Source organism: Protopterus annectens, chromosome 1.part0, assembly GCF_019279795.1.
Source record: "Protopterus annectens isolate FY-2018-M chromosome 1.part0, PAN1.0, whole genome shotgun sequence".
NCBI lineage: Eukaryota > Metazoa > Chordata > Ceratodontiformes > Protopteridae > Protopterus > Protopterus annectens.
This window is the reverse complement of record NC_056725.1, coordinates 1530990290-1531006414: the sequence shown is the minus strand read 5'-3', so window position 1 is coordinate 1531006414 and position 16125 is coordinate 1530990290. Positions and strand designations below refer to the sequence as shown.

The 16125-nt window shown below is 36.4% G+C and overlaps 1 protein-coding gene across 1 annotated transcript in view; it reads left to right on the top strand.

The window, feature by feature from the left end:
- Window positions 1-9613, top strand: part of LOC122798793 (solute carrier family 22 member 3-like) — a gene marked incomplete at its 5' end in the record, with an annotated part of 200779 nt that extends 191166 nt beyond the window's left edge. The window contains 1 exon segment of the mRNA XM_044067908.1: window positions 8824-9613. Within this exon segment, the coding sequence (XP_043923843.1) occupies window positions 8824-8884 (61 nt within the window).
- Window positions 9614-16125: the final 6512 nt, after the last annotated feature.

Here is a 16125-nt window from a genome sequence, read left to right as displayed (position 1 = left end):
TGATTACACGAATAGAAAATCGGCTTATTATGCAGAGGAACAAAGTGAATTACAAGCCGATTTTCTCAGAAAAATGAAATATGAACACCATGTAACTCCATGCTGAAATTTAAGCGGACAAGGTAACTGACAACGTTCAGTTACTTTGTCAGCTTAATTTTTAACACTGGAGTTACAAACTGACTGCAAAGTTATGTGTGCTGGGAAAAGCATGCAGTTACTATCATCTCACAGAGCACTTGGGTGTAACCACAGAGGCACCATGAGATGGTAGTCGGGGTTAATGAGTTAAACTTGGAAAACAATCAGCTTATAAAAGTGTGATCCATGAATATTCGCATACTTCTAATTCATTGTTAAGGCCCCCACCTTTTTTTTCTTCTGTCTGATGTTAATCACTCTAAAGTTAAAGGTGTGTGGACTTCCTTTCTCCCTCATATGCTTACCCAAAGCATTAGTTGCTACCTCTGTACATATTTCAGATTTATGTTCAATAGTTCTGTCCTTCAACCTTCTTGTGCATTCCCTATGTGGAATGCTTGACACACCTTACAGCATGCCATATACACAATAGCAGCAGTATTAGAAGTTGCAAAACACTTGAAAGTATATTTCTTATTGGTGTTAGGATGTATGAATTCACAACCTGTGTTTATATCATCTCAGCATATGCAACTATAACATGGAAATGTACCCTGTTTTCTACTTATGTTCAACTTTTTATTGTTTTTAAAGTCCTTATACCATAATCTTTCTTTCAAATTTGGGCAGGTACGATATGAGAACATAGGGGCCTCTACAACTATTCTAATTATCTCAGGCATGTTTTTAATAGTACCCCAATTATGTCTAATAATGTTCTTAACACCCTCTGATCTTGGATTATATGTCATGACATAGCATATATTACTATTTTATTACAAATGTAAAAGTGTTTAATTGTTTTATGACTTCCAGTTCTGAGCAAACATCTAAGAGATATGTACTTCTCGCACAGAGATGCTAAAATTGTAAGTTTCTGTTAGCCTGGGAACTGAAAGCATGTGACAAAGAGTGATTCATCCAGCTGACCCAGCAGTAATATTTGATAGTAATTTAAGAACTCTGTCAGATACAGACTTTGCATTTTATATTTTGTTTTTGACCAGGAAACACCCATCTTCAGCACTTCTGCCTTGCTAATAGTAGGTAACTAGGTTACAGTAATTTCTCTTCGATATAGATAGGAATATAGTAAAGATTAGTTTAGATGTTGTCTGTATTTATTTAAGACTGTCCAAGAAGTGTTTTAAAATATTTCCTGTGATTCTGAACTCTGTAGTTACTATGTTGTTTCAGTATTGTCTTGTTCTTTTATTATTAAATACAGTTAAACCTTTAATTGTGACTGATTTGTTTAGTGAAATGTAAGCTCTTAGAGTACTTGCATATGATGACACTGTATAGGCCACTCCTATAGCCTTGCTCTTGGTCATACTTACCATTTGGATAATAGTAACATTACACAGTGGGACTGGGCACCCTTTGTAAGGGCCTTAGAATAGTTGATAAGTACTGATTGGTGACAGTAATAACTACCTTATAGTTTGGGCAGAAGGGGGCATAGCTAGTTAACCTGGGCCAGCCTTCCCTAGGAGTATCTGTGTATTTGTATATAAATCAAATCTCAAAGTGTGTGTGTGTGTGTGTGTGTGTGTGTGTGTGTGTGTGTGTGTGTGTGTGTGTCACGAGGGACTTTGACAGAGAGAGTGATGGAGGTTTTGGCTTGACCACTTGTCTGAGATCTTAACCCTATAGCTGTTCCAGTGGGGAATCTTATTGGGGATCTGTAGAAAGAAGCAGAAACCAGTCCCAGACTGACTGTGATCTCTGTGTGCTCTTAAGGAAATTGCACTTTACTGTGTGTGTACTTGTCGTCCTCCCAAAGTGTACGTCCCTCACTTGTGCTAGTGGTGAGGATTGGGGCTCCTTGATTACTGGGCCAATGCAGGGGTGTCACAGAGTTTTCTTCTAAATGACTATAAACTCTGTTGGTATCAATTCCAGTATGTAGTTCATACATCATCAGAAGGCAAGTTATTGATTTATAGTTTTTAGGATTGCTTGCAGATTCACTCTTAAGGAGGAGTATCATTTTTCCTGTTGAAAACCAGGTTGGTGTCTGTTCAGGGTGTGCAAATATAAGTAGTTCTTACTCATGGCTAAATCTTCATGTAAAGATGTTAATAATTTTAGTCAGATGTTAGATACTGGATCTGGGCCTGGAGTTTTCCATTTAGGAGAGTTTCTTAATTTTGTTTCAATTTCTTTGGCTGTTGTTTCATCCCATTTCATATCCTGTACATTTGAACTTCTTACTGTTTCTTTTACTTCTTCTATCCATTCAACATCTTTGTTATGTTCCACAGTGTCTTCATAGATATTTCTCCAAAATGCATCTATTTCTTCTTTTTTGGTGGTATTTCTATTCCTTTTCCCTTGTTTCCCAGTTTTTGTATAACATTTTATTGGCTCATCAATAAATTGTTTATTTTGTACATTTCCTTTAGATTTGTTGGCTTATCTTCTAGGTTTTTTCTGCCTGTGTTGATATCTTTAATTTATTACGTGCAATAGTGTACGATAGATCCTCATCTGTTCTGATACTGTGCATTGCTTTTATCATGTCTAAATAAATTTGTTGATCTGTTCTTTCTATACTCTTCTAACAGTGACACTTCTTGTCTTAATTGCTTTATAGTTTTCTCCATTTTATACTTCCATGATGGCACTCGATTTCTTCCTTTCCCTTATTGCTCTGTATTTTTGTGGTGAGACTTTATCTATTATTAATTTAGCTTCACAATAATACATGCATGTAATGTTGGTGATGAAGTGGAAGATTCTGTTACAGGCCAGTTAAAGTATTACTATATTTTAGTGCAAAGCTGTGGCAAAAAGCAGTAAACCATATTCCAGCTGGAATGAGGACTCCATTAAAAATGGCAACTCTGGCAGGGAGACAGACAAATTAGTATATGTTTCCTGCCCAGAATAGCAAGTAGATGATTTTGGGCCTGAGGTTTTTAATGTTTTCCTGAAAGTTGATGGATTCGTCAAGCCAAATCCCTAGATATATAAAGTATGTAACCGTTTCTAGTGTGTTTTTGAATTGATCGGAGATGTCAAATGATTTAGGGCATGTTGTTAGTCTTTTGTCAGTGCCAAAAATCCTAGCTTTGTTTCTCTGGTGATTCAGTAAAGGCTATTTAGATGTGAGCCATCTCCTTAGGATGTAGAAGGTCTAATTATAGTTGCTTTTGTATGTCTTCAGACAACATCTGTAAATCACCGTGACATCAGTGTTTAGCAGGAGTTGACATTGAATTTGATTGAATGGGAGTTTGTTTATGAAAATGGAGTTAAACAGGTGGCCGGTATAGAACCTCAGGGGACACCTAGATATGTGTGGGCAGGTCGACACCCATAGTTTTCTTTGTGAGCTGCAAGAGTGTTCAGTATAGAGAAGTGCAGCATAGCATTTCACCAGCAGAGGGAAGCAAATATCAAGTATCTAAGGCAATCCACAGCTTAGAAACGTGCAGGCTGAGGTATACAGGGGACTGCACACCTATTTAACAAACAGGGTTTATGGGACAACATGTAATATGTATATAGAAGTAGTGCATGTAAGAAGAGATGGAGAAACAGAAGTTAAAGGTGCAGGATGAAGAGCACCAGTTGAACTAAGCATGCAGGAGAAGGCTGTAGAATACTTTGGAGGCTGATGACATTAGACAAAAAAGAAGTAAAAAGAGCTCAGTTAGCTGGCTAGGAAACCTTTGTAGATTGCATAGGGATAGAAATTGCAGTAGGTTGGAGGGATGGTTGATAGGAGGCCTAAAGTCATATCAATAAGGATGGTAAAGTTGGGACAGTGTAGGAGAAAGGTAGTTAGGATACGAAGCTTATGTGCTGAAGCAGAGGCTGAGGCAATACAAATTAGAACTGCTTTAGAGTCATATGGAAGACAGAAGCAGGAGAAAGGGGAAAAGTTGTGAAACGAGGTAAGGGAGGACACAGTTGTAGGGCTGATAGATGACATCAGAAGAAGGGGGTATATGGGCAAAACAGCAAGATCCAGGGTTCAAACATGGCCCAAGCAGGACCATTATAATTGCTGCAAGAGACTGTAGAACAGAGGGAAATTATATGTTATGGATAGGACACACCTCGGTTCAGAATGAAAATTTAACCTAAAAGCAAAATTTTGAAAGCTGTATAAAGATGAATAATGCCTACAAATTGGCATGTAAATGAGGTGTAGTGATGCACAACAGCAAGAGAAGCTGAGCCGGATCACGGTCAAATGGTGCCCTAGTCAGGGTGATGGATCGGAAAAGCTCCCCCCACCAGCGATTCCACTGCCCCATTACTTGGCTATGTCTCCCAGTTACCATAAAAACTGTTTAAACTTGTCAGTACACATACTAATTTCTCCTACAATAATGAAAGATATTTAGATTTAATTTACAACTTTGATTTCAGATTTTATAGCATGAATATTGATAGCTGTTTGCTAAACAAAACAACACAGTCTCACAATGAAAACAGGTTTAACATGAGCAACAGTAAACCTCTCTGGCCTTAAAACCCACATTCATTGAGACTGCATTGAAACCCACTTTTAAAGAAATTAATCTGGCCAGTGGCAGATTGTGTGTGCCTTTGGGCTGTTTTCAAGTCATAGGCCCCTTGCACACATTTTAGGATCATGGATGTGTTTTTTATTCATTTCCTCATTGGATTACATTATATTCCTTGTTAAAAATGGCACCACTTGTTAGAGTGAGTTTTAAATGTATAGTTTTGAACAGTTTTTTCTGGTAAGCAGTGAAGCAAAATGCATGAACCAATAAATAATTTACCCATTTCAGATCATTTCGACCATAAAAGGCCACGCAGACTGCCATCTGTAATATCAGTCAATACACACAATTTCTGCAAAAGAAAAATCGTCTGAATAATTACACATTAAGGAGATCTGTAACTAATGAAGATGCTGCTCCTGCTGCTGCTGCTGCCAAACAACTTTGCATTTCAGTGTTTCATGTACAAATTCAGTGCCTGCTGCCCTTGAAGAATAAATTGCCTATGTTACATTAAAAAAATTGTGTGCTGGTAATATGCAATAGGGAATGCCTGGCAAACTGACAACAAGTTGATAGTCACTAGACATCTCATCCAATGGAGGACATGCTCAGGTGTACAGCATATCTCCCACCTCCTTATGCTGCACAGTAGTGACTGCAATAATTCTACCTGGTGTAGGAAGAGAACCCACAGCCTTCTGCATCAAAGGCAAATGTGCTATCTGTTGCAGCACTGAAACAGAACAACACAGCTATAAAACTCTATGACTGACATTGATTGACTGTAATCCTCCATGATTAACAAAAAAAAAAAATTATAGTGGTCCTGGCAGTTGTTTGGACATTTAAAACACTTGCCTGGCAATAATTATTAAGGTTCAGTATTTGACTCTGAGCAAAGTCACTGAACTAGACATTGCTCCCAAGTGGGTATTTCACACACACAACTTCATTTGCTCTATAGTAATAGCAGTTGCGTGCTTACCAGAATGGATCTGTGCTATGCATATCTACGGCAATGGATCTTGTGGGTATATATCAGTCTGTCTTTGTCGACGCAAAACTACCAATCATTCAGTTCTGCTGCTTTTTCATATCTGCAAAAGATGTAAGTAGAGAAAGAAAGCAGTTGGCCAGCAGCACAAATTTCCCCTTTTTCCCACTGCAATACAATCTTGGAGTTGGTATATATAGCTAGGGGTGTGGGAGGAGCTCACGCCTCCCCACATTGGGGGGTGAGGGGGTGTAGCCCCCCACCACTTCTGTGGGTTTGACATACTACAGTGTGTGTTCTGGTGTAGTGTTGGTCAAGTGCTTCCTTTCCCTGGTGAAATATTTTTTCAATGTGAATGTTCATGAAACTGAAAGTTCAGTGGTTTTGAGTCGACAAAGAAAGGCTTACAGAAGTTAACCTTCAACAAACTGATATAGACCCAGTCCTGTTACTCTGTACCTCACAGTTACCGAAAGAGCAGCTGTGACCTCACCAGAATGGATTACACCTGGAATTTATTACATTATGAATTGGCAGGTCATTTGATAGATTCAAAGCTGTTTGGGGAGATAGCAAGCAATACAGAAAAAATGGTGCAGAAAGATAACTGCACATATAAACCCGATGGGCTGCTGGTCTTCTGTATCTCTCTATTACTAAAAGAGCAGCTGTGCACTCACCAGAAAAGATCCATGCTCTGCATATCCATTACAATGGACTCTGTTGCTCTATATCTCTACAGATGTTGTCAGCTTCTAATTAAATCTCCCTTGGGTTTCTACAGATTACGTTAAGATGTTGGCCTAATGCTGAGGTTTATGGGGCTTACGGAAGTCACGAGGTCCTAATACTTGCAAGGTTTATGGAAGGAGGTTCTTCTGCAAAGTCTTGCTGGAGCTTTTTTTTTTTTTTTTGTTTACCAAAGTTTTTTTTTTTTTTTATAATAACAATGATGCCCCCCTTCCCAGCCAGTGCAGGCCCCCCAGCTAACATGAGCCATAGGCAGCTGCTTAAATCATCTAGTTCTGGATCCAGATCTGAAGAGAACAAAACTGATCTAGAGTCAGAAAAGAAATAAAGAATTAAGAAAAGAAAGAAGGAAGGAAGAAAGAAATATATAAACATTGAAGAAAGTGAAACACACAAATTAGTACAGTGAGGTGAAGAATAATACTTTGCAATTCTACGAGCATGGTTAAGAAAAAGAGGGCACTGCAGTCACTAGCAGATGTAAGAGTAGCAGAGATAATCACATTTCTATTGCTCTACATACAGTTGTTTTAAATAAATTCAAAGTACTATTCACAGAATTTTCTTTTCAGACATTTTGTCACAGAAAGCTGTCTAATGAGGAAAAGATTCCAATGCAATAGCCACTCTCCCTACCGCCAACTAAACATAACCCAAACAATGACATCATAGCACCGCAAGGCAGATTCTACTTACTGACAGATACACTTTTTGGCACACGATAGGTTTCAAAAAAGAGGACTTGGAGAACTGTTCCTCAGCTGAATTGACATTAGTGATTCTCCATGCTGCCATTGCAAAAATTATTAACCATTAAGAATCAGACTGGGATATGGTTATTTAGTCTATACAAAGCATAACTGAATATTAAAGATCAGAAGGTAGGTGTCAGTATGTGTTAGACTCTATTAACCTTAAAGTTTAGCAGCCCTTAATTTCAAGTGAGGAAGCAAAGACACATGATCATTATTATGATATAGTTATGTATATGTTTTTTAGATACATTTTGGTATGTCCTTTATGCCCCTCCAACTTCCACTATCCACTAATGTTAGTTGATATTTTATATAAAATAATACTGTTGTGAGTTTCATACCTGGTTAACACGAGGTATGTTTTCTTTTTTTAAAATATACATTTTCATTAATATGGTATATATATATATATATATATATATATATATATATATTATTGAATGTTTTTTGTTTTTCGAACAGTTCAACAAGTGGATTTTTATTAGAAGGAATTGTTTTTAGAGGTTTATAATGGGTGATACTTTTGTACTCATTTTTCTGGTGCATTCTTTATTTATTGTTTTCAACACATTCACATTATTATTTTTATACCCTTTTATTGTGAAACTTTCCAATATGAGATAATTGATTCTGCTAATTATTTAATTGATTTGGCTTGGTATAAAAGGAATTTAGATTGTAAATTGCAACAGTTCTGATGAAGTTTTGTTGTAGGAGAGATGAAAGCCCATAAAACAAACAGACCACTAATATTATATTAAAAAAAATAAAATCATCAACAGTTCCCAAAACATATTACCTCTCTAGTATCTGGTTAACCCTGCCAGGATATTATATTAAAAAAAAAAAGTCATCATCAGCCCTCAAAACACAGAGACTGCTAGTATCTGGTTGACACCTGTCAGGAAAACAATGCAGAAAGTATCTGGTTGGCCTTGTCTGGCCTGGCCTTTTTGAGGGGGGGTAATTTATAAATAGCCTTCCCTGGCTTCTCTTACCTTAAAGTTTGATTCTGCGCCTCACTCAGAATAAAAAAACATTTGATTGATGGATTTCCTCCCTCTCACTCTCCCCCTCGCAACATAACTGTCTAGTTTAAGTGCAGGAAGAGAACACGAGAGCAACTGGACTAATCAGCAGCCACGTCCTGTACTCAGATTATGTAACATGGCTGGTGACTTAACAACCCCATCAGGATCCAATGTCTTGCAGTTTAAACAAAAATGACTTCTGGGCATCTTCGTTGATGCCTGCAGTCTTCCCAATCTGGACTGATTTTACTTTTGGATAACCTATTCTTGCTGTTTGCTGTTTGCTTCACTTTGCCACAGTGTTCATTTTTGTTTTTGTGCATTTTGCTAACAAGCACATTATACATATCTGAATTTCAAATTCCTTCTGTTCACGTAATCTTGATACATACTTCTCTGCCACCTTTACTGCAACTTTCTCATCTAGCTACCTAGCCATTTATTTTTCTTTCCTGCTATTTATTTTTCTTTCCATTATTTTGAGGCTTATTTTCCACAAGCCACATTTGTTCATTAATCAGTTATGAACAATATTTTCAGATTGTCTCAGTGAAAAGTAAACATTATAATTGGGAAATGTATCATAATGTTTATGTACATCAGAGTGTTTCTGATTTTTCAAAGTAAGTTATTAATATATTTTCTTGAACTTTTCTCCATAGTTTCCATAATCGATCTGACAAAAAGAATGGAATTCCTATTCAGTGTAATAAATGTATCTGAAAATGCAGAATGCAAATAAAAAAAAGAAAGAAAGAAAATATATTTTTTTGAGAGATAATTTCTGGAAAGGAACCCAGGAAGTTCTTGAAAAGCAGTATCGGTCCAAATTCTTCAAGAGCATTATTTCTTTACCGACAGCCTACTTATTACAGCAGATGGTATACTTGGTACGGAAACTAAAAGCACTTCAACAGAAACAGATCATCATAAACATACTCAAGTCATGAATCAAAATCAGTGTGCATAGCCTACTGTGCAATGACCTCATTACCTGTTTTCCCCATTCATTTTTAATCATGGATTAATTTATATTGTTATACATTCTTTAAAGAGTGCATGTATTAGGTGTTTATTTTACAGCTTGCTGTCCACCACTGACACGTATTTATGGTTGATACAGGTGAGGGTGTGTATACAGGAGATCTTTTGTTCACATGGTAGATAAGGAAATATTTCACCATGTGTCTGCTTAGTGCTGTGAATATTGTATATGTAAATAAAGGTAAGAAATCTAGTGAATATTTAAATAAAGCTTTTATCATAATTCTTCCCTCTGTATATCACTGCCACCTGATTAAAAGTCCCTGCAATCTACGATGCAGTGATTCTAAATGAGTCATGAACACACTGCCTTTCCCTTAACATTAAGCCAAGAAGCTCCAATGTTAATGTAATACTTCCAATGTAAGATGTCCAGTTGGCACAAACCATTAAAGTCTGGAGACCTTTCACAGAGTCTGAGCTTTACTTTATCTGTTTTCTGATTCATGATTTCACACTATCAGACATCATTCTATATTAAGGGGATTTGTGACCATTCAAAGTCATTTTCTAGAATAAGGCACCTTAAATAAGTAATAATGCTTCTATTATTTGTTTCAAAGTATTTAGATAGCATGATGGACTATAGTTTGATTTTTGAGTAAGATGTATTTGCTGATAAATGGTTCACATTCTCTGATGCATTTTATATACCCTAATACTCAATCGCGCTACAGTATCCAACGAGAAAAATCATGGTGCCACAGTAAATTGGTACAAATGGTTTTCTTTCCATTATTGTCTAATAAATTATATTGGTAAGTTGAAGATTAAAAAAAACAAAAACACAGTTAAAAAGATAGTCTTTTAAGTTAGGAAGTAGCTTTCTTTGATCTGTAACTGACTTTTGTGAGGCAGTGACATAAAACATTGAGTCACTCGTTGTTTTTAAATGTGTCCTCTCTGAGCTCATCTTTATTGCATATTTACTTACATCAGCAAGCAGAGCACAAGAAAAACTAGTCTGCAGAAAGGAACTCGGGAAGGACTTGAAAACAACAGTATCAGTTAAATCTTCAATAGGCATTGTGATTTTATACACAGCCTGCTGAATGAAACAGAACAGCATGCTGAAATGATAAATAAACTAAGGTAGTTACTGCTCACTGATTTTAATGGTATCCTCCCCAGCTTTCCCTTTGTTGAATGTTTATTTACGTAAGAAGTAAGACTGTATAGATTCAAAGGTATTTACTAGACATGCAGGCCTGGATGCCACTGAGCAGCCTGTATGGTTAAGTGACTTCCTCAGGCAAATGGAGGCTAAGGGAACCCTAGTCTGGACAACAGGAAGCAGATTGTTAACAGCTCATAGCCGTAAACCACTATGGTACCTGCCTGAGTAATATATAGCTGGACAATGGCCATGTTCTAGTACCAGGCCTAGAGTTATTCAATAAGTAAAATCAAAGATGAAAACGTTAAAACCATCCGAAAATAATCAGTTTGTGGACTTGAAGTAGCATACAGGTAATTCCATATCAGGAGAAAAATGTTACATTAGTTAAAACATTTTAAGTACATTTTATTTATTTTTTGTTAATACTCACACTTATTCTAAATAGAATAGGAAGCAGCATGCCCTCAGTTTAAAAGCATGCCTTTATGTTGAAAAATGGCATTCACAATGCTATTCCAAAATGGGAGACCTAATAAGGCATCATAACTATAACTCTGCCACAACAGTGCCTACCTCCATTTATCATTTTTTATTAGTTATCATATATATTGCTGTTTCACATGGATGGTTCACTGTCTGGTGACATATCTCATGATCCCTTGTTAGGGAAACACTGTACATAGCTGCTGGTGTTTCAAATTATATATTATTTGCTTGGAAACTGAGTGAAAAAAAAGTCTTCAGATTATGATGTTCTTGAATAAAATACTAGAGCTTTAACAAAAATTATTACTTAGAACATACAGTAGAGTATCTGCAAGGTATAATATGAAGTTCTGACATTTAACTGACAAATATGGGATCTTACTATTCCTCTAAAGAAATTACTACTTTCTACAGAATCTAACCAAGGTAATGTTATGTCTAAATTTTGAAATTTCTGTAAAAGTAATTAAATTGGAATTAATACTCTGTTAGTCATTAATCACAAGGATCTATTAATTTTCTTTGAGATACTGGATAATTTATCAATGAATGAATGCATAACCAAATCAAATGCAGAAAGATAGAAATTATAATTCATATAACAACCTCTTTACTCATTCTATAAAATCAGCAAACTTTATAAGAGAAAACAAAATAATCATCTAACCTATAAGAATCTGCACTCAACAAACATTAAATCTCCCTTTATTATCCCAGATAACTGTAGAATTTACAAGACATCATGCATAAATTAAAGAAACAAATATTTATGGATTCAGTATAACACCCACAACTCACCCTAATTACCCAATGTGGGTTGTTCAATTAATGTGATGGTGAGAAAAATGTGATTGAGATATAGCTATGCCTGCAATGAGAAAGAATATATTACTGGTTCATTACCATGTCTCTGAGTTGAACACAAACACTGTCAGACATAATTGTGTCCCTGCAAATTCTCTCTCACTCACACACACACTCACAAACACACTCACAAACATTCACAAGTGCAAGCATGTGTACACACACACACACACACACACACACACACACACACACACACACACACACACACACACACACACGCATGCTCTCACTCTTTCTCTCATAGACAGACAAGCTAAAACAAGACTCTCTTCCATTCAGAAAACAATACTGTAAGTGAAGAGTTACTGTCCTAGCTAAACAGAAACAGACCTCTCCCTCTGTCTCCAGTCTATACCTCTAGTTTCCATTAATATCTACCATTCTCCTTTTAATTCTTTGTACTGAACCTCCTTCATTTCCACTTTAGTACTCTGCCCCCTCTCCTTTATTCACTTACTCCCTTGTTACATCATTCTTTCCATATATACATAGTTGGTTCTTTCACCAACCTGTCACTTTTCTATCATACTGCACACCTCCTTTCCTCATACCAACTATTGTCTTATGGGTTATCATGTTTTGAGATCATTTTTTTCTGCCTTATTTTGGTATGTTGAGTTTCCTCTACCTTCATAATATTTATATATTTGATCTGGTACTTTGCATATATCCTGAGTCCTTATTCAATTGTCACAGGGCATGCTTTGCAGGTTTACACTTTGCTTATATGTTTATTTATTTTTTTATTTTTTTGTAAAACATTATTTAATAGAACATATCAGCAAGTTAATATATAAACAATGGCAATGAAGGTAATTTAATATATTCAACACAGAAATAATCTTCTGTAATATCTGAATACTAACGATAATAAGTCATTAATTAGCTATAATTAGCTATCATCTTTTAAGATTATTGTACAGTAAAATATACAGGAACAATAACATCAACAGATTTACAAATGAGAAAAGATAAGAAAATAGAAACGGCTTACCAAAAGTCTATAAGGGGAGGCTACAAAGAATGAGTACAAGCTCCATTGCACATGGCTCACACAAAGGATGAGATCTTTATTAAAATGAAGCATTCAATAAGCATGGGATCTATCTGGAGAGGAAAGCATATTGTTAGCCTTTCATCTTAGGAAACCTGTTGCATATCTTTAAGCATCGTGAGGAAGAGTTATTTATATTCAGCAAAAGACAACAATGCATTAGTCTTCCAATGGTTTGTAATAGATTTTTTTTGGTTCCAAAAAGCATTACATGAAGAACTGGGGGTGGGAGCTTAAAAATTAAGGGATATACCATAACTTACCAAATCTGTATGACCCTCCATTCTTACAGAATGGAATGACCCAGTGTCATCCCAAAACTTATTCCGGAATTGTTGCAAGGATGGACAGCTCCACACTTGTGTGTTTCCAAGCTGCCTTTTACATAGTACATGAACACCTTCAATATCCTGGGTCATTAATCCAGGAAAATAATTGATTTTTAATCAAAAATAATCTATAGAATCATTTCCATAAGAACACTCTCTCACTGGTAGAATGCGTGCTGTTTGCTTGCATCTTCTGCAGCTTTTAAGCTAGGTTTTCTGAGAGGTTCTGATGCCTCTCTATTGTATATACCCTCTGACATATTTGTATGGTGTTCTACTAGAAGGCAATCAGAGCAGAAAATAGGGTCGGTAAAGTAAATCCCTCTCAGTTTGATTGCCTAAACCTGTTTACAAACAGCTGTCTTACTGCAGAATTGATGGCTTGATCTAACTATTGAGGATTAAGAATATACTTAATGTAGGACTGCAGCTGAAAATATTAAAGATAGTTTTGCTGTGTTATACCATGGACTATAGAAAGTTTCTGGAAAGATCTAAAAGCCCTACTTAAATAAAGTTGGAACACAAACATGAGGGCTTTCTTCCACCAATGCCCCCTTGGGAAGGATTGCCATGCCAGCTTGAACTGAGGGTAAGCACTTATGGGTGATAAACTTGTTTTTTATCAAAAAGAACTCTTAAGACCCAAGTTATGAAATAACTGATAATTAGATTCCCATTCAAACAGACAGTTTGCATACTGCCCTACATGAACAAATTCAGTGTCAAGTTAGGTATAAACTAGTGGAGGGTGCCATTATCATGTGTCATGCTCTGGTGGAAGTCCATCTAAATGAATGTATTTTATACCCGCAATGTCAATGATGGTATAGAGATACAAGAATTTAAACACTGGAACAATGAACATCTGAAGACCACACTACAGTCAGCACTAGGCTACAGCTACATGCTATGCACAGCATGACATATCAGGGTATTTGTGCACAGCAGGAACTCAGACTGTACAACAGTAAATAAATGTACTGTCCTGTTTTACATTTCTTTAAAGTGACTCTTAGCTGCGTTTTCACTATCATCTCTTTCAAGGGTATACTACCTCAATACCTCTTGCACACCACACACACACACACACACACACACACACACACACACACACACACACACACACACACACAAGTGTATTTGTCAAACAGCACTAGTACCAATGTGCATAATGTCAGTAGCAAGCTGTCAATATTATGCATCTTGACGCATTACTATGCATGCATCGATTATAATCTCAGTGCGTGCAAAAACTGTACAACAAAATGGAAAAGAAAACATTATTTTTTGCAGAGGGGGCAAGCCCCACTGCTTCACCTATGTGGGAGGCAGTATACCCACATACACTGTTAACTTTATATTCTAACTTTGAGATCACACAGTTCTCAAGGACAGGGTAAATTCACCAGCCCTGAGACTCATCCAGTCTGCTACTTTATTCAATAGGTATCGACTATCTGTTAAGTCAACCAACTTGTGTCAACTAAACAGATGTAACCTAAAGCACCATTTCACAAAAGTAGCAATTTCCATATACTCATACATACATATAGAATTATAGATAGATACACATAAATACATGCATACAAGCATACATGCATACATGCATACAGAGACTATATAAATAGAAAAATCCTTTCAAACTTTGCCTTACACACATATAATTAGGTGACAAGCATCGATGTACATAGAGGTCATTATCCCCATAGATTACTTTTCTTTTTTCAGCATTTCAGTAATACAAAAATCATTTTTTTTCTGGCACACACCATCTATACATATTTTTAAAAACAGGGAATTCATTGCTTGTAGCATAGAATATTTAACAGATCATGTTTCATGTTTCATGTGTATGTCTGTGTATTTTATGTCAGTGACACATCCTCGCAATTCAACCAAGGCACATTACTTAACTTAAGAAATACATGTTTTATCCTTAACCAAAGTCCTTTGGTGAAAGAAAAAATAACACAAGGAGGCTAGGTTTGCACTCAGAGATTGTCTGAGTATCATTTACGTCACAAACTACATTTGAAAAAACATCTTGTTTGCATAAGAAATTGATGTATGTGGATTATCAACCTGTTTGCATTATTTCCTCTAGGAACTGTATGAGGTATTGTAATCCATGTATAGTAATATGGCACATCACTATACAGTGTCAAGTTTCAAATCCCCACCAAGCCCAGTTACCTTGAATGAATCCATGGCAACTAGGGTTGCCATCTTTCATCGTGGCTAAAACTGGAGTAAAGCCACACTCCTCACATCACCAGTAACCCACCAATCCCACACCCTCTTCTGCCCATATCCTGCCCATTTTGTGATGTCACGTTGACATCACTTGGTGAGGAACGCCCTCTTTTTCCATTCCTGCTGCCTGCTTTCGGTTTACTATGCTTTTTTGTAAAAAAAGCATAGTAAATCAGCCGATTTACAAACTCTGATAGTACGTTTCCTTTCTGAAACAGAATACAAGAGTTTGTACAGTGTTTTCTGGACTACCGGAGAATCAGTTTGATTTCCGGATAGTCTGAAAAAAAAATGGAGGGGTGGCAACTCTAATGGCAACATACACCACCACACTATACCAGCATGTACACAGCTACAATTATGCAGTAATACCCTGTAGAGACAAGTGTTAGGCAAACCTCAATGCTGGAACCATGATTTCAAAAAAAACTTTACAATAAAAGGAAGGAATGTTTGACTACAAGTAAGAAGAGTAATTCCGAGAATGATGGAACCCTAATCAATGAAATAAACAAGCAACTCAGTTTAATAAAATAAAAAAGTTACAGGTTAAACTAGCCTCCAAATACAAAGACAATCATGAGGCCTTTTAGTTACATTCCTAATCTTATAAGCACAATACAGCAACAAGGTGAGCTGTTTGTGAATGATGTTGCCTACATTGAACTTGAAGGTATTGCAAATCTACTGGCTGATAAATTCAGCTAAAACGTTAACTCTCTCTCTCTCTCCTCCATCTATCTCACAATATATACCCGAAACCAACCTGTGTCCAGCTATAAAGCAAGACAAAGTCCTAAAAGAACTA